This window comes from Aegilops tauschii, chromosome 6, assembly GCF_002575655.3.
Source record: "Aegilops tauschii subsp. strangulata cultivar AL8/78 chromosome 6, Aet v6.0, whole genome shotgun sequence".
Taxonomy (NCBI): domain Eukaryota; kingdom Viridiplantae; phylum Streptophyta; class Magnoliopsida; order Poales; family Poaceae; genus Aegilops; species Aegilops tauschii.
This window is the reverse complement of record NC_053040.3, coordinates 180620485-180633795: the sequence shown is the minus strand read 5'-3', so window position 1 is coordinate 180633795 and position 13311 is coordinate 180620485. Positions and strand designations below refer to the sequence as shown.

Sequence of the window (13311 nt, the reverse complement as noted above, 5' to 3'; positions counted from 1 at the left end):
TTTGATGAATATCAAGTCACAACGGCATATCATGTGTTAAAGCGATGGACAAGAGAAGCACGAACCGGAATTGTACAAGACAACATGGGAAGAAATATAATCACAAATCCAAATATGGATGCCATTCTTGGATACCAAAATATGCCCCTCAAATTTCAAAATTTGGCACATCGAGCAGCCAACTTTCAAGAATGCATCTTGTTACTAGACAACGCACTTGACATCCTTGATAAACATATTGAAGAAAAAACAATGCATGTACAAGCATAGAACTTGCAAAACAACACATACTTCATTTATTCTTATAAGGTTGCAAAGATTACAGTCCTCAACATCATGCTGGTAAAATCAGGGACCTGTCAAGAAAAACAACCATACAGGGTTGTAGTCGCGAGGCTCTAGTATGCGCCTCGCGACGGCCAGATCCCGAAGACCAGATTCCTAGGAGGAACCGCAAGAAAAAAGCAACCCTACATGACACCACACACACACACACTAGAGAACGACACACAGCACCTCAACATACTGACAGACCCAAACTCAATAACAATATCAATATCAACCAGACATGTCAACAGACGTTCCAGGATCAGCAACCCTGGAGACCAGCCACTGGAGCTGGCGCCTGCAACTTCTTAACCATGAAGCAGTGAAAAAATGACACTGGACACTAGAGCAACCTAAAAAACCAGTATGGTGTGGCTATAACGGCAAGGACCGGTGCCTGGATGGAAGGGGGCAGGATGCCAGTGATGACAGACAGATGCTCAAAAAACAGATCACCTCCTGAGTGATCTGTGAAAAAACGAGCACTTGGCCAAAGGCGCCCTCCAAAAAATGACCGGTCCCTGAACAAAGTTCAGAAGCCCACCCCAGCTCATGATGAGCCGAAAAACTGACTAATATGGGTTTGACGGTTGCGCTGCTACGGACGTATATCTGCATATGCAGGCGGCTGACCCAATAGACAAGCCCCACCAGCAATGAACCATCTTGTCTGCCTAGGCGAGAATGTCGCACCACCAGAGCTGCTTCTCCAGCGATGCAATGTTGTGGTTGCCAATCATGTTGCAGTACTGAAGATTGAGGCCCTCCAACTTACCCATGCTGCCCAAGAACTGCACGCCCACCTGTGTGACCTTAGAGCAGCCAAACAGCGAGAGGACACGGAGCTTGAAGTGCTTTGCGGACGCCAGGCTTGCAACACCGGAGTCGCTGACCATGCAGTTAGAAAGATCAAGCTCTGCAAGCTCAGTGCAGTTCTCAGAAATACAGAAGAGGCTTGCATCTGTTATCTTGCTGCAACCCTCGAGACTAACTTGCTTAACAGATTTTCCATGTGCCTTCACCAGGGAAGAAACAGCAACATCTGTGATGTTCTTGCAACCACTCAAGTCAACCTTGACCAGGCTACCCTCGGAAGATTTTATCAACAGAAGAAGCCCATTGTCAGTGACCTCACCAAGACCACTCAGGTCGACTTGCTCCAGCTGAGGGCAGATCATACCGACTACGGCCAAGCTTGCATCAGTGAAACCTGGGCAATCCTTGATTGTCAAGAAACGAAGTGATTTGCAGACAGGAAGTTGTGCAGGAGCAGAACAGACATCCTTGACACCTGTGCATTTCACCAAGGAGAGAGCCCTGAACTTCTGGCTGCAGTTGATAAGGCAGGCCAGAACACCAACAAGAGTAACCCTGTTGCACTCTTCAAGCTGCAGGTTTTCCATCACCTTTGCTGATTCTGTGAAAGCCTTAAGACCAGCATCCGACACATGTCCACACTTCCTGAGGCAAAGCTGTTTCAAGCCTGGGCAGAACTTGGCAATACAAGTGATAGCAAGATCAGTGACCCCAAGGCAAGAGGTGACACTCATGCACCTCAACTTCTGCAAGCCGGCGGCATTGGCCATCACCCAAAACCCCCTCTCACCAACAGCAGCAAGGCGAGCAAGTGTAAGATCTGTGACGGCCTTCCCATAGTACCCAATCACGGCAAGCGAAGCATCTGTGATGTTCAATCCCTGGAGACGGATCTTGGCCAATGACGCGGAAGCGGAGCACACGAGGCTAGAAATGCCCTGGTCGCCAACGTGCACACAGTTCTTGATGCTCACAGCCTGCAGCTTCAAGCAGCACCGGCCAATCGCCCTCAGGCCCTCGTTGCCAACGCCGGAGCAGGCCTCGATGGTCAGAGACACCAAGTTGGGGCACCCCTGAGCAATAGCAGCAAGGCCCTTGTCTGTGATGAGCGGGCAAGAAGTGATATCCAGACGCTCCAGCGAGGGGCACCCGGCGGCGATCTCAGCGAGCCCAGCGTCGGTCACAAGCGGCACATCCCACAGCGAGAGCGAGCAGAGGTTAGGACTGCCGCAGGCGACGGCCAGGAGCCCCTGGTCCGTGACCCCGCGCGACGGGTGGCTCCCACGGATGGCGAGCTTCTCCAGCCCGCGGCGGGATCCAGCGACAACAGCCATGGCGGCGAGGCGGACATCGGTGGCCTCGTTGCCCTCGAGGACCCTCTCGACGCAGGGATCTGCGGGGGAGTCGTCCGTATCCTCCTCCATGACGAACTCCTCGTTGAGATCGGGCAGGGACGGGGCGGCCGCCGCGGCATGACCGAGCTCGGAGATCCGAATGCTGGCGAGGAGCGCCAGCCAGCGGCGGGAGACGCAGGCGGAGTCAGCGCGCTCGCGGCCGCCGGGCAGGCGGCGCAGGACCTCGAAGAGGCACTCGTCCGGGAGCACGTCCAGGGACGGCTGCGGGGGCTGCCTCTGCTTCTTGCTGGCCCTCATGCACTCGGCCGCCGCGGCGGCGACCGCCGACGCGGCCACCAGAGAGCGCTTCCGCTGCTGAACCACCGCTCCGCCACCGCGGCAGAACATCCTGGAAAGCTCGGCCGGGGCAGAGACGAGGCACCCGCCATCTGACGCAATCGAAGAACACATCATCAGGGACACGCAAGAACAATACTTTCCTTGCAAGGAACCACGACTAAAACAACAACCCGACTCTCTTCGGGGAAAAGAAAAAGGAAAACAGGATGGGGATCTCTCTCTATCGCTTACCTCCGTATGCGTGGAAGGCAGGCATGCCGAGTCGCCGGAGAAGGAAGAGATCCCTTGAAAGAAGAAGAAGAGCACGACCAAGAACAGAGCCGCCGCCGCCGCCGCACGATCCGAGCCGCCGGAGAAGGCCTTAAGCATTTACAGGCGACCACCGCCGGCGGGGGAAGGAGACGGAAGCCGAACCCTATCGCCGCCGCGACAGGGAAAAAAGAGAAGGAGGAGAGGGGAGAGGAGAACTCTGTGACAGGAGGGAGGAAGGGGAAAGCGCGAGCTGAGGCGGAGGGTATAGGGAAGAAAGAGACGGAGGAGGTGGGAATTGAATAATCGGCGCGAGGGACAGAGACGGGAGGCGGGGGCCGCCCTTGGCGCTCCCAGGGGACAAGTTGCGCTGGCCGGAGCTGGATGCACTGAACCTGCACTGTACTCGTGTGGGCGGATGGAGTGGAGGGGATTGAGACGGCCGGATGGGGTGGGTGGGTGGATCACTCGTTCGTGCTGCACATACATTGCACATGCACGCGTCTTCGTCTTCGTACTATCATGGAGCTGCGATTCTTCTCCTCTACTTTTCGTTTTCCTTTTTCAGGTTGCGCTTGGAGAGTGGATTCGAGGGGAACTCCTGTTCCAGAGCGTGAACACGTGGAGATAGCAGATCCAGTTACCCAAGATTGTTTTTTCCCCTCACTTTAAGGCATCTTCAACCCTCACCCGCAAATTTTCTTCCACATGTGTGTACCGGTCATCCAACGCTATACACATATATTTTAAAAGCAATCGCAGCGCCTAGCAGTCGTCTCTGTGGCGATGATGGAGCGGTTGAGGGCCCACGTCATGGCGAGGTTTGGGTCGTCGCGAGCCCATTTCGGCGTTGCGTTGGACTTCACGAACACGGAGCGGCGGGCGGTGTTGCACCAGTCGTACCGCATCTGCTGCCTCGCCGCTCGCTCCTCCTTGAAAACGACGGTCCTCGAGCCCGAGGGGCCGCTGACATTCTCTTGGGAGGGCCCTTAGGATATAAAGGTTCCTGAGTCATTTTACCACCTCTAGTCTTAACTCAAACAGCATGATCATTCATCTTACTATTTCACTTCATTAAGCAAATCATTTTGTGCCTTGAGAACTTGTTCTACTTGAGTTTTTACCATGATTATTAATAATCTTGAGATCATTAATAGTTCTACACATATAGTCACCCAAGCAGTCAAGCATATACGCATTACGTTTCAATTGTCTACTAACATATGCATTGAAGTTTTCTTGTTTAACAATAAAGTTATCAAATTTATCCAAGCATTGACTAGCAAACTTATTATAAGAAATATCACCTTCATCAAATCTATAAAGAGAATTTACCTCTACTACCTGTGTCGGAGTATTAAGATCATATATTTCTTCAATAGGTGGCAAATTCTTAACATTTTCAGTTTTAATGCTTTTTCTTTCATAGATTTCTCAGCCTCTTGCATATCTTCAGGACTGATAAATAGAATACCCCTCTTCTTCGGAGTTGGCTTAGGTGGTGATTCAGGAAGAGTCCAATCATTATCATTGCTCAATATATTATTCAGTAGTACTTCAGCTTGTTCAACAGTTCGTTTTTTGAAAACACAACTACCACTACCATCTAGGTGGTCCCTAGAAGCATCGGTTAGTCCATTATAAAAGATATCAAGTATTTAATTTTTCTTGAAAGGATGATCAGGCAAAGCATTAAGTAATTGGAGAAGCCTCCCCCAAGCTTGTGGGAGACTCTCTTCTTCAATTTGCACAAAGTTAAATATTTCCTGTAAAGCAGCTTGTTTCTTATGAGCAGGAAAATATTTTTTAAAGAAGTAATAAATCATATCCGACTACGCACACATCCAGGAGTAAGAGAATTAAACCATATCTTAGCATCACCCTTTAATGAGAAAGAAAACAACTTAAGAATATAGTAATAGCGATTTTTTTTCTTATCAGCAAACAGGGTGGCTATATCATTCAATTTAGTAAGATGTGTCACAACAGTTTCAGATTCATAACCATGGAAAGGATCAGATTCAATCAAAGTAATTAACTCAGGATCGACAGAGAATTCATAATCCTTATCAGTAACAAAGATAGGTGAAGTTGCAAACTTATGATCATATTGGATTCTAGCATTCAAAGATTTTTCTTTCCACCTGCATAGTAATTTCTTAAGATCATCTCTATCCTTGCAAGCAAGAAAGTCCCTAGCTACCTCTCCATCCATAACATAACCCTCAGGTATATCAGGCAATTCATATATAGGAGAGCTAGGTCTAGCAGGTGTTTCAAAGTGTTCAGTTTCAATGATTTCATCTGTTTCAGAAATATCATAAGTTTCAGCACTCTCAATATCTTTAGCTCTAGCAAGTTGTTGATCAAGAAGTCCACCCAGTGGCACAGTATTATCAAGCAAAGTAGTAGTATCATCATAAGTATCATGCATAGCAGAATTAGCATCATCAATTACTTGCGATATATCGGAATCAATAGCGGGTGTAGGTGTCGCAAGCTTACTCAAAACAGAAGGTGAATCAAGTGCAGAGCTAGATGGCAGTTCCTTACCTTCCCTCATCCTAGAGGTAAAAATCTTGGTTTTGGTATCTTTCAAATTCTTCATAGTGATCAACAGATATAAATCCCAAGTGACTCAGAGAATAGAGCTATCACTACTGGAATCAGGATCTTTGCCGTCAGCCAGCTCTTTGTCGTCCGCTAGCTGATGGCAAAGAAGGTCTTTGCCATCAACCACCAGAAAACTAACGACAAAGAAATAACTAACGGCAAAGATCATGTTTGCCGTCAGCCAGCCCTTTGTCGTCTGCTAGCGGACGACATAGAAGCTTTGCCGTTTGCTAGCAGACGGCTAAGAGAGAGGGTGGCCCACTAGCGAGAACCACCTAACGGCCACTTTCTTTGTCGCCTGCTAGCAGAAAGCAAAGAAAGTGGCCAACCTAACGTCCGTTAGTTAGGCTCTTTGCAGTCTGCTAGCAGACGGCAAAGAGCTGTGACCTAACTAAAAAGCATCCACAGTGCCCCCCCACCTCTCTCTCTGTCCCCCTCTCTCTCTCCCCTGCCCGAGCCGCCGCCGCCCCGCGCCACCCCCGTTGCCGGCCGCCCCGCCCCCGTACCCGAGCTGCCGCCGCCCCGCGCCACACCCGTCGGCGGTCGCCCCGCCCCACCCCCGTTGCCGGCCGCCCCGCCCCCGTACCCGAGCCGCCGCCGCCCCGCGCCACACCCGTCGTCGGTCGCCCCGCCCCGCCCCGCCCCGCCCCGCCCCCGTGCCCGAGCTGCCGCCGCCCCACGCCACCCCCGTCGCTGGCGGCCCCGCCCGGCCGCCCCGCGCCACCCCCCGTCGCCGGCAGCCCCGCCCCTCCCCGCCCCGCCGCCGCCCCGCCCCTCCTCATGGTGAGTTCTTTTTTTTCCTTTTTTTATATTTAGTTTATGTTTGTTTAGTTTACATTAGTTTACTTTAGGTTAGGTTAGTTTAGTTTAGTTTAGGTTAATTTAGATTATTTTAGGTTACATTTAGTGTAGTTTTATTTTTCTTTTTTTTTAAGAATAAACAAGAAAGATGAAAAAAGAAGTAAAAGAAGAAGAGGAAGAAGATAAAAAAAGAACAAAAAGTAGAAGAAGAAGAAGAAGAAGATGATGATGATGATGATGAAAAAAGAAGTAGAAGTAGAAGATGAAAAAAGAAGTAGGAAAAGTAGAAAAAGAGGTTCACCGGTCATGGATTGCCGGTTGCCGAGGGGATAGATGGTCCCGCCGGTCCCTACGCCGTCGCCCATACCAGAGGGTGCCCGGGGACAAGCGGGTTAGGGGGTTCCTCGACATCGATGGAACCCTAAATAGCAAGTATCGTCCGTGCGAGATACATGTGGCCGTCGGTGTCGAACACTACATCGACGTCCCACAAGTGACGCTGGCGTCCGGCGTCCCGCAGCAACAGTTCTCGGGGTCGATGGCGGTCGAACACCTATGCGAATTTGTCTTGCAGCCTCTGCGATGACGATTAAAAGCCAAGTGTTGAAACTTGAAACACCCAAACTGACTCAAGTCGGTTTGGTTGTTTGAAGTTTCAAAACTTGGCTTTAATCCTCATCGCAGAGGCTGCCAGACAAATTCACCAAGGTGTTCGACCGTCATCGGCCCCCAGAACTATTGTTGCGCGCGGGACGCCGGGCGCCGGCGTCACTTGTGGGATGTGGATCTAGTGTTCAACGCCGAGCACCACATGTATCTCGCACCGTTGATACTTGCTATTTAGGGTTCCATCGACGCTGAGGAACCCCCTAACCCGCTCGTCTTGTTGTAAATAGTTAGTTAGGTTGACGGAAAAAACAATATTGCTATGTTACTCATCTTTCGATTTAAATGTGCAGTTTTTTCGTCGCTGCGAGGGTCTAGTGTTCGACGAGCTCCGCCCCTGCGTTCGTGGGTGAGCACAAATGACATCCCCTCCTCCCCCTTCATTTTCTCTGTTCCGGTCTTCGTGCCGATGAAACTTGCTAGCTATAGGTGTCTTCAATCATCAGTATGCGTGACCACTATGCGTCTCCCATTCGAAAGGGTTACATCTATAAATATGCATGCATTTGCATATTTATAACCGTGATTCTTTCGAATTGTCCAACGTTGTCCATGGACAGCCCGAGTATGTGTAGATTGGGTTCGTTTTCCCATATGATTTGCTCCGGATCCGATGCAGAATTTCGTCAGTGCCTCCCTATTGTTCTCCGGGTACACATCCTCTCTGCTTATTGCCGAGACGTGTATCAGGAGAACAACGGGGAGGTGCTGCCGAAATTTTGCGTCGGATCCGGAGCAGAGCATGAGAAAACGAACCCAATCTACACATACTCGGGTGGGATTAGGACCTATCTTTACCTATTAGCGTCTAGGTTGCATGGACGTAATAAAAGTGACAAACTCCATTAACTGATGAATATATACATGCTGATATATATATATATATATATATATAGGGAAAATCCATCCTACCACCCAGTGGTAGTTACCCTATATATCTCATATACTACCATGTAATACTATATTTACCACTTTATCATTTTAAATATATTCATATACTATACCTAAGATATTTCAAAGCAAGTTACATGAAAAAATTGCATATGAGCTCATAGTTTTTGTTATATTTATGAAATACGTACATATTTGTACGTAAAAAATAGCATACTCAAAACATGGTATATACTACCTAAAAATTAGTATATATATACTACCTAATCATTGTTATATACTACATACTACACGTACATACTCTTGATTTCGAAAGATACTACATACAACATACAAAACGCAAGTGGTGGTAACTACCACTGCTTGTAGGAAACATTTGTCATATATATATATTCTTATGTGTCCAGTAGCTTGGCAAGATGAGTGATCGTGCGTGGATGTACACCGGTCACACTAGTCAGACAGACATGACCATTGGATGGTTAACAAAAACTAAGGGGTTTCTGAGAGCCGCATTTGCAAATGGCCAGAGGACAACCTGGTGCCCCTGTGTCGGGTGCAACAATTGGCACAAGAGGACAGAGGATGTAATGGGCAAACACCTGCAGAAGAAGGGTTTTACGCCAGGTTATAAGGTGTGGACATTTCATGGCGAGTCTGCCCAACGTGCCAGAGCTGGGGTGCTTCGTCGTTGCACCAACGAGCATGGTACCGGGATGGAAGACATGGTGCAAGACTTTGATGATGCTCAGGACTCGGACGATGAGATGGAGGAATCTGCAAAGGCCTTCAATGAAATGTTGGAATCTCCACGAGCACACTGAGCTTTGTCAGCTGGATGCCATCTCATAAATAATGGCTCTGAAGACTTGGGCAGACAATGCTACGACGCGATGATGATAGTATTTGGACGTTTTCTACCCAAAAGACATGTACTACCTGCAAACCTGTACCAGTCAGACAAAATCCTCCGTGCTCTTAAGATGCCCTATGAGAAGATACATGCCTGTGAGAAAGGATGTGCCTTATTTAGGCTTCAGTATGCGGACTTGAACTATTGTCCCATTTGCAAGTCATCCAGGTATGTTGTGGTAGACAACGCTATGGGTGAGAAGACGCAGACAAAAATCCCCGTTAATGTTCTTCGGTATATGCCAATCGTACCAAGACTTCAACGTCTTTTCATGGTCGAAGAGACGGCCAGACAGATGACATGGCACAAAACGGGCAAAAGAACCCAACTAGATGCAGATGGGAAGCTGATGATGGTGCACACATCGGACGATGAAGCGTGGAAGCGCTTCGATGCATTACATGTGGACAAAGCGGCAGATCCGAGGCATCCTCGAGTCGCCATCAGCACGGATGGGTTCAGTATGTTTGGTCTGACGGCAGCCCAATACAGTTGTTGGCCCGTATTTGTCATTCCACTCAATCTCCCCCCCGGACAGATTAGGCAAAGAAACAACATTTTTCTGACGTTGATAATTCCAAGGCCCAACTATCCGGGGAAGAATATGAATGTGTACATGCAGCCGCTGAAGGATGAATTGCAAGAAGCCTGGGATAATGGGTTCAAGACATACGACGCTTTTAGCAAACGGAACTTCATTATGCGTGTCTGGTACATGTACTCGACGCATGACTTGCCGGCGTATGCGCTATTCGTTGGCTGGTGTGTGCATGGAAGGTTCCCGTGCCCCACATGTAAGGGAGCTCTTCAGCTTCGTTGGCTTCAGGGCAGTCGCAAGTTTTCTTGCTTCGACTTGCATAGAAAGTCCCTGGATCCTCGCCATAAGTTCAGGAAAGACAAGCAGAACTTCATCAAAGGTAGAGTTGTCAAAAACTCTGCACCGCCTCCGTTGACAGGCCAAGAAATCCTGGATCAGTTAAACGCTCTCGAGCCAGATCCAGAGCATCCAGGGTATTTCAAGGGGTATAATTCGGTACACGCCTGGACTCACAAGACATGCTTGTGGGATCTGCCTTACTTTAAAGACCTCCTTTGCCCACACAACATCGACGTGATGCACACTGAGAAGAATATCGCCGAGGCACTTTTTGGTACATTGTTCAGCATAGATGGGAAGTCAAAGGATAATACCAAGGCTAGAGTCGATCAGGAGGCGCCATGTCATAGACTGCTACAAAACATGCAACCACCAAAAGGAAAGCATAACTGGACAAAGCCAAAGGCATGGTTCAATCTTGGAAGGCCAGCTATGAGGGAAATTATCTTGTGGGTGCAACAGCAGTTGATGTTCCCCGATGGGTATGCAGCGAATCTAAAGAGGGGAGCGAGTCTTGATAAATTGAAGATATTTGGTCTCAAGAGTTGTGATTGGCACATATGGATTGAGCGGGTAATGCCGGTGATGTTGCGCGGCTTCATCCCTGAGGATGAATAACTATTTCTTCCGTGTTCTTTGTGCGAAAGAACTATCTCCTGGCTTGCTAGAAGAAATGGGAAGAGCTGGCGCCGGATCGTTGGTGCTACGCAACTGAGAGGATGCAGAAGACGCTACGAGCAAAATGTAAAAATAAACGTAGAATTGAATCATCGATGGCTAAGGCATTCATTACCGAGGAGGCGGCAAACTTCGTGACAGCACACTACGAAGCCAAAAATCGTCATTTGCATAATCCGAATCCTCGGTACAATGCTGACGACCCTAAAAAGGGTGGATCCAACCTCTGCTTATTCAAACGTTGGATTTCTAAGAATGGCAGATCATTTCGTTGTATATCTTCACCAACCTAACAGAAGTGTGGTCGTACATCGAGTAAGTTCTCGGTACATTGTTTCGCAACTTCTAATTCCTTTGAACTGCTCTTTCCGGATAAATTTGATACAGTCGGTACGTCGCCAAATTCTCGTATGGAGCGGTGATCCAAAAGGATTCCGTCGAAGAGTATGAGCTTCTGGCAAAGCATGGAGGCGGCTATCCCGGTTTCATCTCTTGGTTCAAACAAAGGTAATTTCCATTAGACCATTTCATTTCTTCGTCTAATTTGTGGCTAATGCAACAATCCCTTTCGTATTAAACTTGTAGGCTAATCAGAGTTTACGGACACCGAATTGAGACAAGTCGCTAATGGTTTTGACTTTAAGATCCGTTCATTTGACAAATACGACATCAACGGGTATCGCTTTCGTACCTATGGCAAGGAGCTATCTACGGCCGATTGAAAGTCTACAAATTGTTGTGTCTCTGCTATCGGCGAAGGAGATACCGAGTATTATGGAAGAGTTGAAGCAATTTATGAACTTCAATTCTATGGTGCAAACCCACCAAATGTCGTAGTCTTCAAATGTCATTGGTTCCAGCCGAAGGAGACTAGAAGGACTCATGAACATATAGGGCTAGTGGAAATCAAACAAAGCACCCATTTGGATGTTCTTGATGTCTATATTATGGCTCAACAGGCAACCCAAGTTTTCTATCTACCGTGGGCCTGTCAAAGTGATCCAAATCTCAATGGTTGGGATGTCGTTTATGAAGTGCCGCCACGTGTTAGACCACCTCCCCCAAATGAAGAGGATTATGAACCTCACATTAACCCAGACACATATGAAGGAGAATTCTTCCAAGAAACACGTCTTTCAAAAAAACGTTTCAAGAACCTCTCTACTTCACCCCAGAACATTGAAGTAGACAGCGACAGTGAACCTGACTTCACCCCTGAGCTGGAACAACAAGAGCCTGTATTAGAAGAGGTTACTGCTGCGGATGACCTATCAATGCTTGATCGATTACGTAAAGGTGGCCTTCCACATGATGATGCATTTATTAATGATGATGATGAGCACGTCATTACTGATAGTGATGATGATGATGCATTTATTGATCCCGGAGCATTTATTGAACCCGATGATCCAGATTATTATTAGGTATTCGATTTTTTATGTTGTACTTGATTATATAGTTACTTGTATGATTGTATGATTTATATAGTTACTTGTATAATTTTCTTACTTTGTATGATTGTTTCTTATACATAGTGCCATGGTCTTGATATCCGTCCCCGTCGGCCCTCGCCCGCCTTATGATTCAGATGTGGTAAATTCTCTTTTATAACTATTTGTTGCATTTCGCATTTATGACAATTATGGCCATCAAGATGACGTAGAGATATTTTAATCTAGGAGTTATGTGAACCGGAACTTGCATCCGACCCTCTTGTTGAGAAATTAAATTTAGTTGAAAAAGAAAATGAGTATTTGAAAGAAAAAATTAAAAGAATTGAAGAAGAGAATATGACATTGGAGTTGTATGTTGCCGATGTCGTCGATGATCACAAGATGAAGATGAATGCAATGCGCTTGAAGATGGATGCAATGCGCTTGAAGATTAAGAAGATTAGAAAATATGCCATTGATAATGAGGCTTGGTATCATTATACCGTTGGATCAATTGTTATCTTAGTTGCGATCTTCATCGCATTTGTTGTGATGAGGGTAAGTTTTCTCTAGTGTTTTGCTTAACAAATGCATACTCAGCTTATTTTCCTCCTAAATGGCATAATTACCTAAGTTAGATAAAAAATGAGCTATACTTACGTAAATTGGCTCAAAAATGGCATCATCACCTAGGTTACCACAAAAATGACCTATACTTACCTTATTTTTCTCCAAATTGACATAATAAGCTTAGTTGACCTATACTTTACCTAGGATAGCTATAAAATGACCTATACTTAGCATTTTTTCCTCCTAAATGACTTAGTATGCTTATTAGTTAGCTAAAAATGGCATAACTACCTAGGATAGCTCAATAATGATCTATACTTAGCTTACCTAGTTCATTTATGACATAATTAGCTTACTTAGGTCAAAAATGGCATAACTACCTAGGTTAGCTAAAAAATGACCTATACTTAGCTTCTTCAGTTCATTTATGACATATTTAGCATACTTAGGTAAAAAATGGCATGATAATCTTTGTTACCTCCAAAATGACGTAGAGTTAGCTTATTTTCCTCAAAAATGACATAATAACCTTACTAAGCTCCAAAATGACCTATTTACCTAGCTTAGCTCTAAAATGACCTACACTTAGCATTTTTACCTAGCTTAGCTAAAAATGGCATTTTTACCTACCTTAGTTAGAGGAAGAAGAAGATAAAGAAGAGGAGAGGAGAAAAAGAAAGAGAAGAAAAATTCTTCTTCTTCTTCTTCTTCTAGCTAGTCTTCTTCTTCTTCTTCTTCTTCTTCTAACTTTCTTCTTTCCCAACTTGCAGATTTGCTTTCGAT

General features: G+C 46.6%; 1 protein-coding gene across 1 annotated transcript; it reads right to left on the bottom strand.

Moving 5' to 3' along the window:
- Positions 1–273: 273 nt before the first annotated feature.
- LOC109766898 (EIN3-binding F-box protein 1) lies at positions 274–3733 on the bottom strand. Its single transcript, XM_020325656.4, has 2 exons — positions 3069–3733; positions 274–2926 (listed from the first exon to the last, which is right to left on the bottom strand). The coding sequence occupies exons 1-2, from the start codon at positions 3091–3093 to the stop codon at positions 1002–1004; spliced, it is 1950 nt and encodes a 649-aa protein (XP_020181245.1). The 5' UTR covers positions 3094–3733; the 3' UTR covers positions 274–1001.
- Positions 3734–13311: the final 9578 nt, after the last annotated feature.

Bases quoted from the DNA above. Each gene is read 5' to 3' on its own strand.
- LOC109766898 (XM_020325656.4), bottom strand. From the start codon at position 3,093: ATGCCTGCCTTCCACGCATACGGAG. The intron at 2,927-3,068 runs GTAAGCGATAGA...CGATTGCGTCAG, and splicing joins TGCCTTCCACGCATACGGAG to ATGGCGGGTGCCTCGTCTCT.